At 47.6% G+C, this 18,393-nt stretch overlaps 1 protein-coding gene across 1 annotated transcript in view; it reads left to right on the top strand.

Annotated features, from left to right (window-relative positions):
• Nucleotides 1–265: 265 nt before the first annotated feature.
• Nucleotides 266–18,393, top strand: part of LOC135196478 (uncharacterized) — a 71,203-nt gene continuing 53,075 nt past the window's right edge. The window contains exons 1-3 of the mRNA XM_064223330.1: nucleotides 266–389; nucleotides 652–985; nucleotides 6,272–6,413. Of these exons, the coding sequence (XP_064079400.1) occupies nucleotides 266–389; nucleotides 652–985; nucleotides 6,272–6,413 (600 nt within the window). The remainder of the gene's footprint in view (nucleotides 390–651; nucleotides 986–6,271; nucleotides 6,414–18,393) is intronic.

Raw genomic sequence — 18,393 nt, 5'->3', positions numbered from 1 at the left:
TGTGTGTGAATGAAGGCTGCAAGGTGAGGAGGCCGAAGGCTTCGGTAGATCCTCACACTGTAGCCGACGTTGTAGAGTTGTTGAATGTTCTTTGGCTAACACCTGTAATGAATGTGAAAGGTTGAGTGCTGAAGAATGGAAGACTCTAACTTCTTACTTGAAGAAGTTAGAGAGAGACAGAGTGAGGAAAGCGGCTTCTAAAAGCCTAAGTAGATCTAGATCTAATGAACCTTTATCTAGTTCTGTAGCTTCTTCTCCTCATAATATGAATTATTCTCCCTCTGTATCAGGCCGTTCACAGATTGCAAATCCGACAGATTCTGCATCGGAAATTGCAGACCTGAAGGCTACCCTTCAAAGGATGCAAGTAAAAATGGCGGCTTTGGAAGGTAAGCAGAGTGATTGTGATATTTCAAGTGATGTAAGTGTTCCCAGTGTAGTGGAGGGGCCGTCTGGTCGGCTCTGCGACGCTCCCAGGCCTAGACCTCTTCCAAGTTCCCTGGCCCAGAGGAGAAGGAAAGTCGAAAGCCTTACGGAGGTTGTGGAGATTCCCCACCGATCAGGCGTCCCTTCGGCAGGTTCTGTATCGCCCCAGACTGCCAGGGACTGCTATAGAAAAAGCGTTCCTGCGTGAGTGCTTCTCTTCTTCAGGATCTCCCTCACTGAAGCGCGGGTGGAAGGACACAAATTTGTCTCGCTCCTTGAAAAGGAACTGGAAAGAGCCTGCTTTGGATTCTAGCCCTGAGCGCTTTTCAGAAGAAGAAGCGCCCTCGATTATCAAGAGAGCTAGGAAAGATGTTTCAACTCCCTTTGCTGCAAGGGAACCTCAGGCGCCTTCCAGATCGCCCTCTCCTCCTTATGAAGAGGAAAGAGAGGCGTCGACCAAGAAGATCCAGTTAAATCTACAGGAACAGTTAGCTTCTTTGGTGGGAGTCCTATCCAAAGAACCTCCTCGTAGAAAGGACAACAAGTTGCCTATCAAGAGGTTGTCTAGACGCCGATCTCCTGCCAGGCGCAACGAACCCTCCAGGGGAGATGTCGCACAGGCGCCCATCTCTGTTGGGAATGAAGCACTGGACAGGCGAGAGGAAGAAGAAGAAGCTCCGGCCAGGCGCATGGCGCCGGCCAGGCGCCAGGCAACACCCGAAAGTGATTCGCCTACCAAGAGAGAAGTTTTAGCAGGGTGTGAAGAGCCAACTAGGCGCAAGGCGCCAGATAACAACCAGGATCCTTCCAGGCGCCAGACGCCAACCAGGCGCCAGCAAGGAGCGAGGCGCCAACCAGGCGCGAAGAGCCAGACACGCGCCAGGCCCCAGGCGCCAGTTAGGCAAGATTCGCCAGTTATTAGACATAGAGAGGCAATGTCACTTAGTCCCTCACCTATTAGAAGTCCTTCGCCGTCGGAAAGAGTGAGGTCGAAGGAAGAAACATTCGACAAAAGGGATCAATCTCTTTCTGACCCTCTCGAGAAGTGTCAGAAGATGAGGCTCCAAATAGAGAAGGACTGTCTAATTATAAGGTTCTAACAGCACTTCTTCTTAAAGAATATGGAGATTCTCTGACCCCAGCCGCTCCTCCTTCTCCTCGCTCTCTCTTTTCGAGTGCTAAAGCTCTGAAGTCGTCGTCCTTCCTTAAAATGAGACCAGCCATTTCGATGAAGAGGGCTCTCCAGTCTCTCGGTTCCTGGATAAAATCGAAGAAGGAACTGGGGAGGACAGTGTTTTGTATGCCTCCCGCCAGACTGACGGGCAGAAGAGGCATATGGTACGAGACGGGAGAGAACATGGGACTGTCTCTTCCTGCTTCGGCGGAATCTGACTTCTTGAGTCTCGTAGACTCGTCGAGGAGACATGCCTTAAACTCGGGTTGTGCGACACGGGGCCTTTCTGAATTGGATCACCTCCTCAAGGGGCTTTTCCATGTCTTGGAAGTGTTAAATTTCCTGGATTGGTCCCTTGGGGTTTTGGCCAAAAAGACCCATGATGCAGGAGGCCTAAACCCAGAAGTTTTGCTTAGCATCCTGGCATGCATTGATAAAGTGGTTCAGGATGGTTTGGGAGAAGTCACCTCTCTCTTTGGAGCGGGAATTTTAAAAAAGAGAGCGGTTTTCAGTTCATTTTTGACTAAAGCCGTCTCTCCCTCGCAGAGAGCCGCTTTACTTTTCGCTCCATTATCGGACCATTTGTTCCCTTCTCAGTTAGTGAAGGATATATCACATTCTCTAACTGAGAAGGCGACTCAGGATCTTCTCATGCAATCTTCTAAGAAGAATAGACCTGTGGTCATTGAAGAAAAGAAAGGGGCTCGTACATCTCAGCAGCCCTTTCGAGGAGGCCCTCCTTCTAGAGCACCCTCGAAAAGGAAGGCTACAGAAAAGCGAGGAAGAGCTTCCTTCCGACCCTTTAAAAAGGGTAAATGAGATCAAGATCCTCCAAACACCAGTAGTTGCCAGGCTACAGGGATTTGCGGAAGCCTGGGCACGGATAGAAGCCGACACCTGGTCGCTGTCGGTCATCAAGAAGGGATATTACATCCCCTTCAAGGACAGTCCTCCCCTGACGTCAACACCGAGGGAACTGTCCGCCAGATACAAGGACCCTGTACTGAGGGATACTCTTCGACAAATGGTGGAACAAATGTGGGACAAGAGGGCAATCGAACTAGTACTGGATCACAACTCCCCGGGGTTTTACAATCGCCTTTTTCTAGTCTCGAAGGCTTCGGGGGGATGGAGACCAGTCCTAGATATAAGTGCACTGAACAGGTATGTGGAGAAGAAGTTCAGTATGGAAACATGTGCATCAGTCCTTTCAGCCCTTCGCCAAGGAGACTGGATGGTATCTCTCGATCTTCAGGATGCCTATTTCCACGTCCCGATTCATCCTTCGTCGAAGAAGTACCTTCGTTTCATGATGGAGGGAAGGATCTATCAGTTCAGGGCCTTGTGTTTCGGCCTGTCCACAGCTCCTCAGGTTTTCACGAGCCTGATGAAGAATGTGGCAAAATGGCTTCACCTAAAGGGAATAAACATCTCCCTCTACCTAGACGACTGGCTCATCAGAGCCAGATCGGAGAGTCAGTGTTTGGAGGACCTTACAACGACACTAGACCTGATAAGGTCACTAGGATTACTCGTAAACCTCGAGAAATCTCAGATGATCCCCAGCTAGAACATGGTTTATCTGGGGATTCGGATGGATTCTCTGGGTTTTCGAATTTTTCCTTCTCAGGAGAGACTCACAAAAGGTTGCGTAAAATTCTCCAGCTTCTTAGGGACGGAGCGCAGTTCAGCGAGGGAATGGTTGAGCCTTCTGGGGACCCTTTCCTCGCTGTAACAGTTCTTTCCTCCAGGAAGACTTCATCTCCGTCCCTTACAATTCTTCCTAAAAAGGGTTTGGAACTGGAAGGCAGGACAGCTCACCGACACATTTCCGATTCCTCTAGAGGTGAAAGATCACTTAAAGTGGTGGTTGCCCCCTCTAGAGGAAAACAGAGGTGTGTCCCTGGAAATTCGGAACCGAAACCAAGTGTTGTATTCCGATGCTTCGGAGACGGGGTGGGGAGCAACCTTAGGAACGAGAAGTGTCAGGCACCTGGACAGAAGAACAGGTGTCATGGCACATCAACTGCAAGGAGCTCTTAGCCACACATCTTGCTCTCAAGGGCTTCGAGTCGATAGTCAGAGACGGGGTAGTTCAGGTAAACTCAGACAACACCACCGCCCTGGCATACATATGGAAACAAGGCGGGACACACTCGTTCTTCCTCTACGAGTTAACGAGAGACCTTCTAGTATGGGCACATCAAAGGAACATTATTCTACTGACAAGATTTGTCCAGGGAGAGAGGAACGTGAGAGCGGACAGGCTGAGCAGGAGGTACCAGGTCCTTCCCACAGAATGGACCCTCCACTCAGAAGTGTGTCAGGATCTTTGGTCTCTTTGGGGGAGACCTCAAATAGACCTGTTCGCTACGTTCCTCTCCAAAAGGATAAACATCTTTTGCTCGTTGGTAGAGGACCCCAGAGCATTCGCAGTAGACACCCTTCTCCTAGATTGGTCGGGCCTAGATGTGTACGCCTTTCCCCCATTCAAGATCCTGGGGGAAGTGCTCAGAAAGTTCGTGGCCTCAAAGGGGACAAGAATGACACTGATAGCCCCATTTTGGCCTGCTCGAGATTGGTTCACAGAGGTAATGGAGTGGACGGTGGACTTCCCCAGATCTCTTCCAAACAGGACAGATCTGCTCAAACAACCCCACTTCGAGAGGTATCATCAAAACCTCCCCGCTCTTGCTCTGACTGCCTTTCGACTATCAAAAGACTCGTCAGAGCGAGGGGCTTTTCTCGCAAGGCTGCAAGCGCAATCGCTAGAGCCCGCAGATCTTCTACAATGCGAGTATATCAGTCGAAGTGGGAGGTGTTCAGAAGATGGTGTAGGTCGAAGAAGCTGTCCTCCTTCAATACCTCTGTGACCGAAATTGCCGATTTCCTTCTTTTTCTGAAGGAGGAATCACACCTTTCTGTTTCCACCATAAAGGGATACAGAAGTAGGCTTTCAGCCGTATTCAGGAATAGAGGCCTAGAATTGGCTGACAATAAGGATCTGCACGATCTAATTCGGTCGTTCGAGACTTCAAAGTCAAGGGAACCAAGAGCTTCGAGCTGGAATTCAGGAATCCTGAGATTCCTGAATTCGGATAAGTTCGAACCTCCTTTTGAGACATTACAAGAAAGTGTTTGTTTCTGTTGTCCCTCGCTACGGCGAAAAGAATTAGTGAACTGGACGCCCTAGAGTCTCGTGTGGGTTTTGAAGGAGACGCACCCATCTGTTCGTTTCAGACTGTTTCTAACGAAGAACGAAAACCCTTCAAAGCCCTGTCCCAGGAGCTTCGAAGTAAAAGGCCTGTCTAACCTAGTAGGTAGGGAGGCAGAAAGGTCCCTTTGCCCGGTCAGAGCACTAAAATTCTACCTGGATAGAAAGAAGCAGATGGGGCGTTCTCAACAAGGTCTATGGTGCTCTGTGAAAGACCCGAAAAGACCTATGTCAAAAAAGGCCTTGGCCTTCTTTGTTAGAAGCGTTATATCGGAGGCGCATAATAACTGCCCAGATGACCCCTTTAAACTTTTGAGAGTAAAAGCTCATGAAGTTAGAGCAGTCGCGACATCTCTTGCATTTCAAAGAAATATGTCTCTAAAGGATATCTTGGAAGTGACATATTGGAGATGCAATTCAGTTTTTGCATCTCATTACTTAAAAGACGTTCGGGTAACTTACGAGAAATGCTTTTCTCTAGGTCCGTTTGTGTCAGCGGATACGGTCCTGGGTATTGGAGCAAGCACCAATCCTTAATTTAATTATACGTGCGTAACCCTCTTGTTGGATATGTTCTTGACTTCCTGCTGTAAAGAGTGTTACATGTCGCACAGGCGGCCGTCACTTTTGCTCAGTAAGGAACTCGGGTTGTATCTGACTAATAGAGGGGTACAAATTTTTTTTTCGTACTTTAATGTGTGCGTCTTTACTGTGTGATTCGAGTTATTGGTTGTTTGTGAGGAGGTTGGGGGATAACTCTCGACAATCCTAGAACTAACACAGGTGTTGTGATCGGGATCTGTTGTGTGCTCCTTAAATAAGGCGTGTTGTCATGTTAGTGGATTAGCACCCATTGACAAATGCCAGTTAGGCTCTGCCGAGTAAGTGGATAAGACCCCGTCGATAGACCCACAAGAACTCTTGGCCACAGATCAATATCTCGCTAAGGCTCTTGAGGCGAAGCAGACTCCTAGGCAGTAGCCACGAAGTCTTCCGCCTAATCAGGTAGGAACCAAGGTCTATAAATACCTACAACATATGTTGTTTACCTGTCTATTTCAGTAGTTAGCTGTCTCTTACCCTCCACCAAAGGGTGCCAATCAGCTAAATATATATCTGACAAGGAAGTTGAATGTATGAAAATGATATTGTTATGATACAATAAAGTTTCATACATACTTACCTGGCAGATATATACTTAGCTATAGACTCCATCGTCCCCGACAGAAATTCAAATTTCGTGGCACTCGCTACAGGTAGGTCAGGTGATCTACCGCCCTGCCCTGGGTGGCAGGACTAGGAACCATTCCTGTTTTCTATCAGATTTTCTCTCTTCCACCTGTCTCCTGCGGGGAGGCTGGGTGGGCCATTTATCGTATATATCTGCCAGGTAAGTATGTATGAAACTTTATTGTATCATAACAATATCATATTTTTTGGATTATAATTAACTAAAGGGACAATGAATGTATTTTGCAGATTATAATTGGTCGAAGCCCAAGTTGTGACCTACATTTTGCAAGCCCTCACATTTCTAGGCAGCATTGTGAGATTACCCGCCTTAGGCCTCATGGAACTCTTATTATAAAAAATCTGAGGGTAAGTGTTTATCGCAAACCATTTTATTTGAGATGAATCTTACTTACTGTTAAAGTTAGCTCATATCTCCACGCCGATAGGCGAGTCGGCATTCAAAAGAAAAGAAAAAACGATCGCTTGGCTGACCCTGAAGTCTGTCTAGTTTCAACTGTTCTCCACCAGGTGTGTTAGAATGTTTTAGCCCTAGTCAGAATTCTCCTTGCCACCATTAGGTATAGGCATATGTTGGTACGTATTTGGTGAATCTCTGCAGTTTTTCTTCAATCACGGTACTGTAAATTTAATCATCCTAGGATGTCTTCCAGTGGAAGCAAGTCAACCAATATCAGGTTATGTAGGAATGATTATTGTGTAACAAGGATGCTTAAATTTGAGATAGATCAACATAATGTTTGTACCAGCTGCAGGGGTACAGTGTGATCTAGAGATTAGGTGTGAGGAATGCAAGGATTGGCCTAAAGATATTATGCTCAAAAGTATTAGAAATAGGAAAAGAAGGGAAGCAGATAGACTGCGGAAGCAGTTAATTAGGTCAGGGCATAAAGCTACCTTTTCTCCCATTCCTGTTGAGCCTTCGTCTGCTATTACCCCTACTCAAACTATGGTTTTGTACATGCAACTTACCCGGCAGATATATACTTAGCTATAGACTCCGTCGTCCCGACAGAATTTCAAATCTCGCGGCACACGCGACAGGTAGGTCAGGTGATCTGCCATTCCCGCCGCTGGGTGGCAGGATTCGGAACCATTCCCGTTTTCTAATCAGATTTTCTCTGTCGCCGGTGCCTACAACATCTTTGTTGGTTCCTCCTGCATTGGATTTCTTTCCCGCTTGCTGAGGATCTTTTCCGGATTGACCTTTGGTGACGTATTTGATCTTTGGCTTGGCATACGCTTTATTAACTTTTTATGATTCTTTAATGCATCAGTCTCAAGTACTGTTGTTAGTTTATGTGAATGAATGGGCGTCGGACTACCGAAGGGTTCGGTAGATCCTCGCACTGTAGACTGCAGTAAGTTAATTTTGGTTTTTCGTAAGGAAATCGCTTTGCTGAATGACAGTCATTTTTACGAAAAACTTTGATATGATGATTATCCTTAAGAGAACCTTCTTTGTTGAATTTTCGTTGTGTAGTTTGATAGAGCACTTAATGATTTGTCTTTTAAATATCCTTGTTGCATGTTTGATTTTGAATGAGGAAGAGATTGCTTTCTTCTTCTTTGAGGAAGTTAGAAAACAGAGTTAGGAAACTTCGTCTGAAGACTCCATAGTTCTCGTACTAACGAGCTCGTTAAGGAAGATTTAGAACCTAACCCTAATGTAAGTTGTTGCAACCTCTCCTCCATTTTCAGACCCTTCTTCGAACTCGCAGATTCGCCTTCGAGAGGAAGCTCCTTAGCAGAGTGTTTGGTTGGTCCCGTGGCTTAATAACCACTGGTTCCATGCGCCGTATAAGTAACATACTAACTTTCTCACGAAGTGAGCTTGTTTTGTACTTGTCTGGCATGAAAACCGAGATTCGCAGCTTTGAATTGCAGTGGCTTGCAATGGAAGGTAAGAGTGCTGTGGGAAGTTTTTTGTGCAATGTGCCCAGTGTAATGGCTTCGCATTGCCCTTAGGCCTAGACCTCTTCCAAACTCCCAGGACCAGGGAGGAGGAATGTCGAAAGCCGCAAAGAGGATGTAGAGCATCCCCTCCGGTCAGGCGTCCCTTCGGCAGGCTCTGTTGTCTCGACCCAGACTGCCTTGGATCGCCACAGAAAAGGCATCCTGAGGAAGTGCTTTTCTTCCGAAGTCGCCAGCCAAACTCGAGCCGCCAGCCAGGCACGAGCTGTGTTCCAGCAACCAGGCGCGAGCCGCGTTCCAGCAGCCAGGCGCGAGGCTCCTTCCAAGCGCTAAACAACTAGTGCGAGGCGCCAACCAGCCGCGAAGCGCCAGCCAGGCGCTCGGGGAGAAGTCCTCTAAGCGGATCCTTCTTGAACCCCAGAAGCTTTTCTCTGCGTTGATGGGCTCTCTGGTTAAGGACCCTCCTCACAAGAAGGACATTGCTCTTCCGTATCAAGAGCTCTTAACCCTCCTCGCAAGAGACACTCCTCTCAAGTCAGGAGCCCTTTACCGAGAAGTTCCGAGCTCCTCTCCCCTGTTAGGCGCTCTTCTCCAGTTAGCCGCTCCTCTTCTAACAAGCGGGCTCTTCTTGGCAGACGCTCCTCTCCTTGCAGGCGCTCTTTTGCGCCTACCAAACACTCTTCTCAAGCAGGCGCCTTACTCCTAGTAGGCGCCCTTCTTCAGAGAACTCCTATTCTATTTTCAGGACTGCGCTGCCTAGTGGGGACCTTCAGGTCCTACCTGGCGTAAGCCGTGAGGGATCCTTCCCCTTTCTCGATTTCTACTGGAATCGAGACGACCACCAACTGCTGATCGTCTGATGAATTCGGTGGGGGTTTCGCCGAGTGCTTTAGATTCTGCAGAATTTCTAGCACTCGCAGTGTTCGAATGTTTTTACAATCTCTTAACACTTAAGAGAAACCATGGTCCAAAGTTTTTTTTTTTTTTGTGTGAATTAATACCTAAAACTCTGTCATGTAAGAGGGCTAGTCCCCATTGATACGATACAGGTCAAGGCTCTGTCATGTAAGTGGGTCAGCCCCCATTGACACGATCCAAAAAGGCTTTGTCATGTAAGTGGGCTAGTCCCCATTGACAAAGATCCTAATAGAAGGCTCTGTCATGTAAGTGGGTCAGCCCCCATTGACAAGATCCAAAAAGGCTCTGTCATGTAAATGGGTCAGCCCCCATTGACAAGATCCAATAAAAGGCTCTGTCATGTAAGTGGGTCAGCCCCCATTGACACGATCCAAAAGAGCTCTCAGTCATAGGTCACTACCTCGCTGAGGCTCTTGAGGCAAGCAGACTCATAGACAGTGTCCATGAAGTCGTCTGCCCAATAAGATAGAAGCTTGAACTGTCGTTCTTCGGTTCTTGGTTCTCAATTGAAGTTTTCCTTCGGGAAAGACTTCTCCTTCATTCTCTTGACTAGAGAACGAAGCTGGTCGATCTCCAATCCTTTCTCTCATTCCTCGTAGGGAAAAGAAGATAGGACGGAGGTCGCTGTTCAGAAACCTACAAATATACTACGTATATTACGTTCGCAACATGATTCTGTTTAGCAGTTGATTTGTCCCAGGTGCAGACGCATATAGTAGTTAGCTCTACGGATCCCGACCGATACGTCTAGTATCCTAATTGAGTGACAACACCAACTCAGCTTTTGTATTTACCGTAATACGTTTTTCTCTTAAATATAATTGCTAGAATATAATTGCTCGAGCGATTTTCTGCTCGATGGTTCTAGCCTAACCCATTCCTTCATAGAATGGAATAGCTGGCAACTCCGGAGGAAGCGGTGACGAGAGCTAACGTTGTATGAGACTGTCGTCATTGTCATAGCAGCTCAGTAGCAGCTAGCTCTCCGGGATACGCGGTCGGTTACGTCTCTCTCTCATGCAATGATTTACTCCTGAACCGTATCTCTGCCCTACAATCACGGACTTAAGTCTCTGATTAATGGGGATTCTTGCATACATGAATGACCATCTTTGGCTATGTCGCTCAGTTTCATCGCCTTCGACATTGCGGGAATATTTTCAACAGAGATATCTCTTGGATTTTTTCTTTTTTCTGTTTACCACCCTGTAACAGAAGCCTGTACTACAGTCCAATGCTGCTTCGCACTATGTTAATGAGGAATATTTTCTTCAGACATTGGAGTTTGTCTGCAGAAATTTTCTCGCTTTTGTAGGGGTGCAAGTGTTCATTGTTAACCCCAAATTAATAGATGTATTGAAAGACAGCACCTGTTCCCCGGCCTGACAGTTCGGCTTCCAAAATTTTCAGCCCATGAAAAGCAGCTCTGCAGGCTGTACTTCCCGAGGGTTTTCATTGCTGGAAAACGCCCCGCTTTCATAGCAACTACGACTTCTCTTCGGACAGCAATGAAATTGCTATTAGCAATTTCAGTCATTGGAAAGCACGGGTTCAGAATCTCGAGAATCTTTTCTCTCGATTCGACTGTGAAGAAGTAGGTTGCTTCTCTGTCCTCCGTCTTCTACGACATATAGTGTTGTTTCTCCTTAGCTGAGATTCAACTACTATCAGAATGTCTTGCCATCAGGAACCTCGGTCTCTAGAAGGCTTTTGACTTTCTCCTGTTGGGCACATGCTTTAACTGAATCGTCACCTCGCCGTCAGGCATCGGTGACAAACAGATTATAGTCGTTCAGCTTAACCCTTCAAAGGCGAAGGTCACGCTACTTGCTTGGATATGAGAAATGTCATCTCAGCTTGAGCAACTTTCCTTGATACCGTACGAAGTCAGTCGGCAGCTGTCAAGGCGCCCGAGTCAGTTACGAACTACGTTGTAGCACTAGTGTTGTTCTCAGACACGTCAGTGTAGGGATGGGGAGCAACAATAGAGGCGTTAAAGTGTCAGACACCTGGAGGAGGACCAGAGGAACTGGCACTTCAACGGGAAACAGCTGTATACAATCTTTCTGGCTCTTAAAGGGTTTGAGTAAAAAGTCAGACACACGGTGGTCCAAGTCAATTCGGACAGCACCAAGGTTCTATAAGGGGAGCAACTTTAGGCGTGAGAGAAGTGTCAGGCGCCTGGAGAGGGGAACAGGGGTCCTGGCACATCAACCTAAAGGAGTTGGCAGCAGTTCGTCTGACACTCCTGCTCTTTGAGGCTTAGATCACGGGATCGGTGTTGCAGGTCAACACCGACTCACCAGGACCTGGCTTACATCAAGAAGCAGAGAGGAGCTCACTCCTTCTCCCTTTACAGAAAGCAAGGGAATTGCTGCTATGGTCCAAGAAGCGAAACATCACTCTCCTAACCAGGTTCATACAAGGAGAAAGGAATGTGAGGGCCAATCTTCTAAGCAGGAAAGAGCAAGTCCTTCCCACGGAATGGACTCTGCATCCAGACTTCTGCAACAGACTTTGGAACCTCTGGGGGAGACCAAAGGTAGACTTATCAGCTACACATTGGAACGCAAGGCTGGAATACTACTGCTCCCCAATCTCAGACCCAAGGGCGGTAGCAGTAGACGGTCGCCTTCTTAATTGGTTGGGGATAGACGTGTACGTTTTTTCCCCATTCAAGTTCCTAGGGGAAGTAGTGAGGAAGTTTGTCGTAGCGGAAGGAGCAAAACTGTCTCTTATCGCCCCGTTCTGACCAGCTCAAATTGATACACAGAGGTACTGGAATGGATGATAGATTTTCCGAGATCGCTTCCACACAGGAGCGATCTTCTCAAACAGCCCCACTTCGACAGACACCACAAAACCTCATCTCTCTGTCTGACTGCCTTCAGGCTATCGAAGGACTTGTCAGAGCGGGGGGGGTTTTTTCTTGTAGAGTTGCAAGGCTATTACAAGATCTAGGAGAGCCTCTACAGTACCAGTCTACCTGTCGAAGTGGGAGGCATTTCGAAGATGGAGCGGAGCTTATAAGCTATCCTCTTCCTGTAACTCGGTTACAGACATAAGCCGACTTCCTCCATTACTTGAGGGAGACTTACAACCTGGCCGTCTCCACTTTTAAAGGCTAGAGAAGCATGTTTTCCTCAGTCTTCAGGCATAGGGGCCGGAATATTGCGGAAGACAAGACCTCCATGATTTAATCAGGTCTTTCAAGACCTCGGAGACCAAGACTGTTAGACCACCCAGTTGGAACCTGGAGGTGGTTCTAATATTTCTAATGTATCACAGATTTGAACCTCCGCATTCAGCATCTTTCAGAGACTTGACCAGAAAGTCTCTGTTTCTCTTCGCTTTAGCCTCAGCCAGGAAGAGAACTAGAGAAAGGGTAAGCGAACTGCAAGCATTGGAAGGCACAGTTGGTTTCAGAAAGGACTCAGCAGTCAGTTCCTTCAAACCCCTTTTTCTTCCTAAGAATGAAAACCCTTGGGAACATTGGCCTAGAACTTCGAGGTTAAAAGACTTTCTTCACTTGCAGGAAGAAAACTAGAGAGGACTCTGTATCCAGTCAGGATCCTCTAATTCTTCCTGGAGAGGAAGAAACAACTGGGAGGTAACAAGGGAAGTCTTCGGTGCTCGGTTAGAGATTCGAAGAGATCCATCTCTAAAGATGCTCAGGTTTTCTTCATTAAGGATGTAATCAGACAAGCCCACTTAGCCTGTGAAGACAAGCACCTCAAGCTCCTGGGAGAAAAAGCGCATGAGGTGAGAACCATCGCTAACTCTTTGGCTTCTCATAAGAACTTGTCTCTCCAGACTCTCTGCGAGTCTACATACCGGAGATGTAATTCAATGTTCACATCCCATTTTCTTGAGAGACATTCGAATGATGTATGATAAGTTTTCTCTCTTGGAGTGTACCTATCTGTTCGTTGCTGGGACAGGGAGCTGAAGCCAATCCTATTCAGTTTAGTGATGTTAGGGATTTTAACGGTTTGTGATGTGTGTTTTAGGTTAGTTGGAAGAGGGTACTGGAAGTGTACCCCTTTCAGATCTTAGTTCTAACAATGTTAGTGTGGTCAGGTGGTCGGGATTGGTTATTGTGCTCCTTGTAGTATTTTGGTACCTAAAGCTCTGTCATGTAAGAGGGTAAGTCTCCGTTGATATGATACAGGTAAAGGCTTAGCCATGTAAGTGGGTCAGCCCCCATTGGCACGATCCAAGACAAGGCTCTGTCAAGTAAGTGGGCCAGCCCCCATTGACAAGATCCAGAAGGGCTATCGGTCACAGGTCTCATCCTCGCTGAAGCTCTTGAAGCAAGCAGACTCATAGACAGTATCCATGAAGTCTTCTGCCCTCTCAGGTAGGAACCAAGGTTGTTTTATGATACCTACAACTTTGTTGTTTCCCCGTTTTTATATTTATTTTATATGTAGCTGTCTCTTGCCCTCCTCCAAGGGTGCCAATCAGCTAAGTATATATCTGCTGGGTAAGTTGCATGTACAAAAATGATATTGTTAAGATACAATAAAGTTTTGTACATACTTACCTGGCAGATATATACGATTAATGGCCGGCCCAGCCTCCCCTCAGGAGACAGGTGGAAGAGAAAATCTGATTAGAAAATGGGAATGGTTCCGAATCCCGCCACCCAGCGGTGGGAATGGCAGATCACCTGACCTACCTGTCACGTGTGCCGCGAGATTTGAAATTCTGTCGGGACGACGGAGTCTATAGCTAAGTATATATCTGCCGGATAAGTATGTAGTACAAAACTTTATTGTATCTTAACAATATCATTTTTTTCCTATACTAGGCCTAATACGGATAATGATAGTTTTAGCCTTTCTTCTGAAACTCCGACTTCTGCTCCCCTTTCGTTTCAGGAAAATCGTATTGAGAAACTTGAACAGGATGTAAGTCTTATTTTAGATTCTGTTAAAAGTTTAACTGAATTTATGATGACAAACTTTTCCGAGTCTCTCCATAGTGAACATTCTTTTTCGCATTCCCCTTGTAGAGCAAAGGTGTCGGTGCCCTCGCCCGTATGTAGCCCGAGCCTAGGACTGCCCTGCGACAGTTGGAAAAGTCCGCTGCCAGGGAACCGGGTCGGTTCTCGGGGTGATGGGGTTCTGTGCCCTCTGACTCCTACCTCTCTCTTTTCACACTCACGCGCAGTCACGCTTAACGCGTTCGCCTAAAGATCGTTTTGGTAGGCGTGAGTCTTCGCACAGTATTTCGACATCGCCTTCATCTAGATCCAGCAATGAGGTTTCTAGAACCTACAAGAATAAGAATTTAGATATATAGAATTTATTAATAATGATATCCCCATAGCGGGTTGTTCTAATTCTTTTACATTGACTCAATCAATTGTTGACCTATTTCGTCTGCTTCTACGTCTCATTCTAAATCTTTCTCTTCTATTCCTAGGTCTTCTACCGTTGGAGAGTCTCAGGTGGACTCTGCTGTCTCTTTCTCTTCCTTCTATGGTTACAGATTCTGCTGTTGTTTCCAAACTAGATACTATTCTAACTGCTTTATTCTCTAAAGATGTGTCGTCTGGGATCGTTCCCAAGCTGCTTGAGATGCATTTGGATGAAGTGGTATAGTTCAGTGTCAACGAATCTTCTCCGACTCCCTTACAACTTCTATTTTCTTTGCCGACGAGTATCACCTCTGCTTTGGCTTGGCCGACTGGTGTCAACGCTATTAGACAACTGCAGACTACTTCTCCCGGAGTCTCTTCGCCTATCGAACCAAATTTTTGTCGTGAGGAGTCGGCTACTGTCGTCTCAAATCCGCAACTGGCGGAAGAAGAGCTCGAGTCGGAAGAGTGTCCTTCGGTCTTTCGGCGCTTACTGGAGCGTTGCTCTTCTCTTTATCCTCATTTGGTGGAGGAAAGGGATTCTGTAGAGACTAGGTCGTTATTGTCTTCAAGCATTTCAACTCCCATTAAGTCTTTGAAGAAACCTAAGCTTTAGCCTTCAATTAGAAGACGTTTTGACGAAATATCTTGTCTGCTGGCGCACAAAGCTTCTGATAAGTCTGCCAGCTCTAGTATTCCGGGGTTTTGTTCATGAGACTTACCTGTCAGATATATATAGCTGTATTCTCCGAAGTCCAATAGAATTTCAAAACTTACGACACATGTAGTGGGAGGCCAGGTGGTTAGTACCCATTCCCGCCGCTGGGAGGCGGGTATCAGGAACCATTCCCATTTTCTATTCAGATTTTCTCTGTCGCCGGTACTGTCAACACCTGTTTTCAGTACCTCCGTCTTAGGATTTTGGAACTTCTTTGCTACATAAGTATCCTGATTGTCTTTTGGTTATTGACTTGGATTTGTGGCTAGGCACACGCTTTTTGTGGACTGTTTTTTGATCTTGGCTTGATTTTCCCTTGAACTAAGATGTCTGGTTCTAGTTCTGCTAGTGTCAGAGTATGTTGTATGGAAGTGTAAGGTGAGGCTAACGAAGGCTTCGGTAGACCCCCACACAGTATGCACGAGTTGTAGGGGACGTGTGTGTTTGATTGATGACTGATGTAAGGAGTGTGAAAGTCTGTCTGATTCGAGTTGGAAGGCGTATGAGTCCTATGTGCGCAAGTTAGAGCGTGATAGGATCGGGAGGTCTTCCTCCAGGAGTGTGTCAGGCAGTAGACGTCAGGGCAGTAATGTTTCTCCTGCTAACCCTCCAGTTGAAATTGCTACCCCTAAACCTGTAGTGTTGCCTTCGGGCCCTGAAATGGTGTCTGTGGAGGGTAATGCCCTGTCAGTGATTCTGGATTCTCTCCGTAATCTAGAATCCAAAGTGCTCGCCTTGGAAAATAGTGCAGTGAAGTGCAGTGATAGTGACCCTAGTGTTGTGGAGTGGGCAAGTCGAAAGCCGAAGGAGGGTTACGGGGGCTCCCCACCGATCTGGCATCCCTTCGGCAGGACCTGTTGACGCTTCCCAGGCTACCAAGGAGCGTGCTCGTGCGCGTATCCTTCAGGAGTGCTTCTCGTCCTCTTAGGCGTCCTCCCCGCGCAAGGGGTGGAGCTCTCGGATGGACTCTCGCCCGTTGAAGAGAGGCTTCAGAGAGGACGCTTTTCTGGACACTTTTGAAGACGTTCGTCTGGACGCTTGGCATGGGACCGACTTCGTCGACGCTCGGACGCTATTCAAGACGCTTCTCAGGACATTTGTCAAGACACCCATCAAGACGCGCTTCAAGAGGACTTCTCAACTGCTCCTGAACCTGCTGAGGCTTTTTTGGAAGACGCACAGCCTTGTGCTCAGAGTTCGTCTGCTCAGCAGCAATCCTTATTGAAAGTTGGCGCTAAAGGTCTTATTTATACCTTTCCCTTCGGTGGTCTCGTCTGTCGCTCCTGCGGAAGAGGGAGAAGTTAGCAGTTCGTCGGAGGCAGCAGACGAAGAGCAGCCTTCGACTTCAGTGTCTTCTAAATATCAGGTCTTGGCCCGCCTTCTCCGTGCTTTGTTTGGAGACAAATTCCAACCCTCGCCCCCTCGCTCTCCTCCTTCACAGTTATCTTCTTCGAAATCCAGTAAAGCTGCGGGATTCGTTAAGATGAAGACTTCTCTTTCTACCAAGAGAGCGTTTAAGAAGGTACATGACTGGATGGAATCGAGGAAAGCACAAGGCAAGACCTCTTTTGCCCTGCCTCCGTCAAGACTCAACGGCAAAGCAGGGATATGGTATGAGACAGGGGAGGACGTTGGACTGAGAGTTCCCTCCTCTGCCCAAGGCGACTTTGCCAGCCTGGTTGACGCCCCGAGGAGGTCTCTTCTTTCGTCGGCGAAGGTGTCTTGGACACCTTCTGATTTAGACCACCATCTTAAAGGACTCTTCCGGACGATGGAGGTATTCAATTTTTTGAACTGGTGCCTGGGAGTCCTGGATACGCATCACGAAGTCCGGACTCGATTAGCCTGAGGGAGCTGTCCAGCGTTCTGGCGTGTATGGACAAGGCCGTCAGGGATGGTTCGGAGGAGCTGGCTTCGCACTTTTGTACAGGGCTCTTGAAAAAGAGAGCATTGTACTGCAACTTCACTGCGAAGTCTGTTTCTCCCTCTCAGAGGGCAGAGTTGCTGTTCGCCCCTCTTTCGAGCCATCTTTTTCCCCAGGCTATAATCAAGGATCTGGCTGTCAGCCTGCAAGAGAAGGCTACACAAGACTTTCTAGCCCAGTCTTCTAGACGTCCTGCAGTCCCTTCGACGTCTCAAGCTTCCAAGAAGCAGAAGCCCTTTCGAGACGGAGCTTCCTTGAGACCGTCTCCTTGAGGAAGAGGCCTTCTGGCCTTTCCAGAGGCAGAGCCCCTTCCAAACCCAGGGGAAAAAAGTGAGACTTCAGTCCTTCAGTCACCAGTAGGAGCCAGGCTTCCTTCTTTTGCAAAAGCCTGGAGAGAGATAGATACAGACAGCTGGTCACTCGACGTCATCGAGCGAGGATACAAGATCCCTTTCCTGAAGCCGCTTCCGCTGTGCACGACACCCAGGGATCTGTCACCCTCTTACTATCGGGAGAAGCAGCAGATTCTGTATGATCTGCTCGAGCAAATGCTCGAAAAGAGGGTGGTGGAACAGGTCTTGGACCTAGAATCCCCGGCTTCTACAACAGGTTGTTCCTGGTGCCGAAACAGTCGGGAGGATGGCGACCAGTTTTAAACGTAAGCAGTTTGAACCTTTTTGTGGAGAAGCAAAGGTTCAAGATGGAGACGCCTCAGTCAGTTCTTGGGGCCTTAAGACCAGGCGACTGGTTGGTGTCCTTAGATCTTCAGGACGCTTATTTTCACGTCCCGATCCATCCCCAGTCGATGAAGTACCTGCGGTTTGTCCTGTGAGGGAAAGTTTTCCAATTCAGGGCACTTTGCTTCAGGTTGAGCACGGCCCCGATGATCTTCCCGATTTTAATGAAGAACGTGGCGAGGTGGCTTCATCTTGCAAATGTCAGAATCTCTCTGTATCTAGACGACTGGCTCATTCGAGCGTCTTCGAAGGCACGGTGTCTGAAGGACCTTCACTCAACTTTAAATTTGGCAAAGTCCCTGGGACTGCTGGTAAATTTCGAAAAGTCCCATCTGATCCCGACGCAGTCCATCGTGTATCTGGGGATTCAGATGGATTCAGTGGCTTTTCGAGCTTTTCCGTCCCAGGAACGTCAGCAGCAAGGCTTAGACAAAGTGTCACCCTTCCTGAGGAAAGAAACATGCTTGGTGAGGGAATGGATGAGTCTGCTGGGGACCATTTCCTCGCTGGAGAAGTTTGTTTCCCTGGAGAGACTGCACCTCAGACCTCTCCAGTTTTTCCTAGCGGAGAGCTGGGAGGACAAGGAGAATCTCGATGCAATCTTGAAGATCTCGAGAGAGGTAAAGGATCACCTAAGGTGGTGGCTCGATCCTGTGAAGCTGTCAGAGGGATTTTCCCTCAAGCTTCAGAGCCCCGACCTAGTGTTGTTTTCCGACGCGTCCACCACGGGATGGGGAGCAACACTAGTGGGG

The sequence above is a fragment of the Macrobrachium nipponense genome, chromosome 17 (genome assembly GCF_015104395.2).
Source record: "Macrobrachium nipponense isolate FS-2020 chromosome 17, ASM1510439v2, whole genome shotgun sequence".
Classification (NCBI taxonomy): domain Eukaryota; kingdom Metazoa; phylum Arthropoda; class Malacostraca; order Decapoda; family Palaemonidae; genus Macrobrachium; species Macrobrachium nipponense.
The sequence above is the reverse complement of the archived record's forward strand: the minus strand, read 5'-3'. Positions and strand labels throughout refer to the sequence as shown.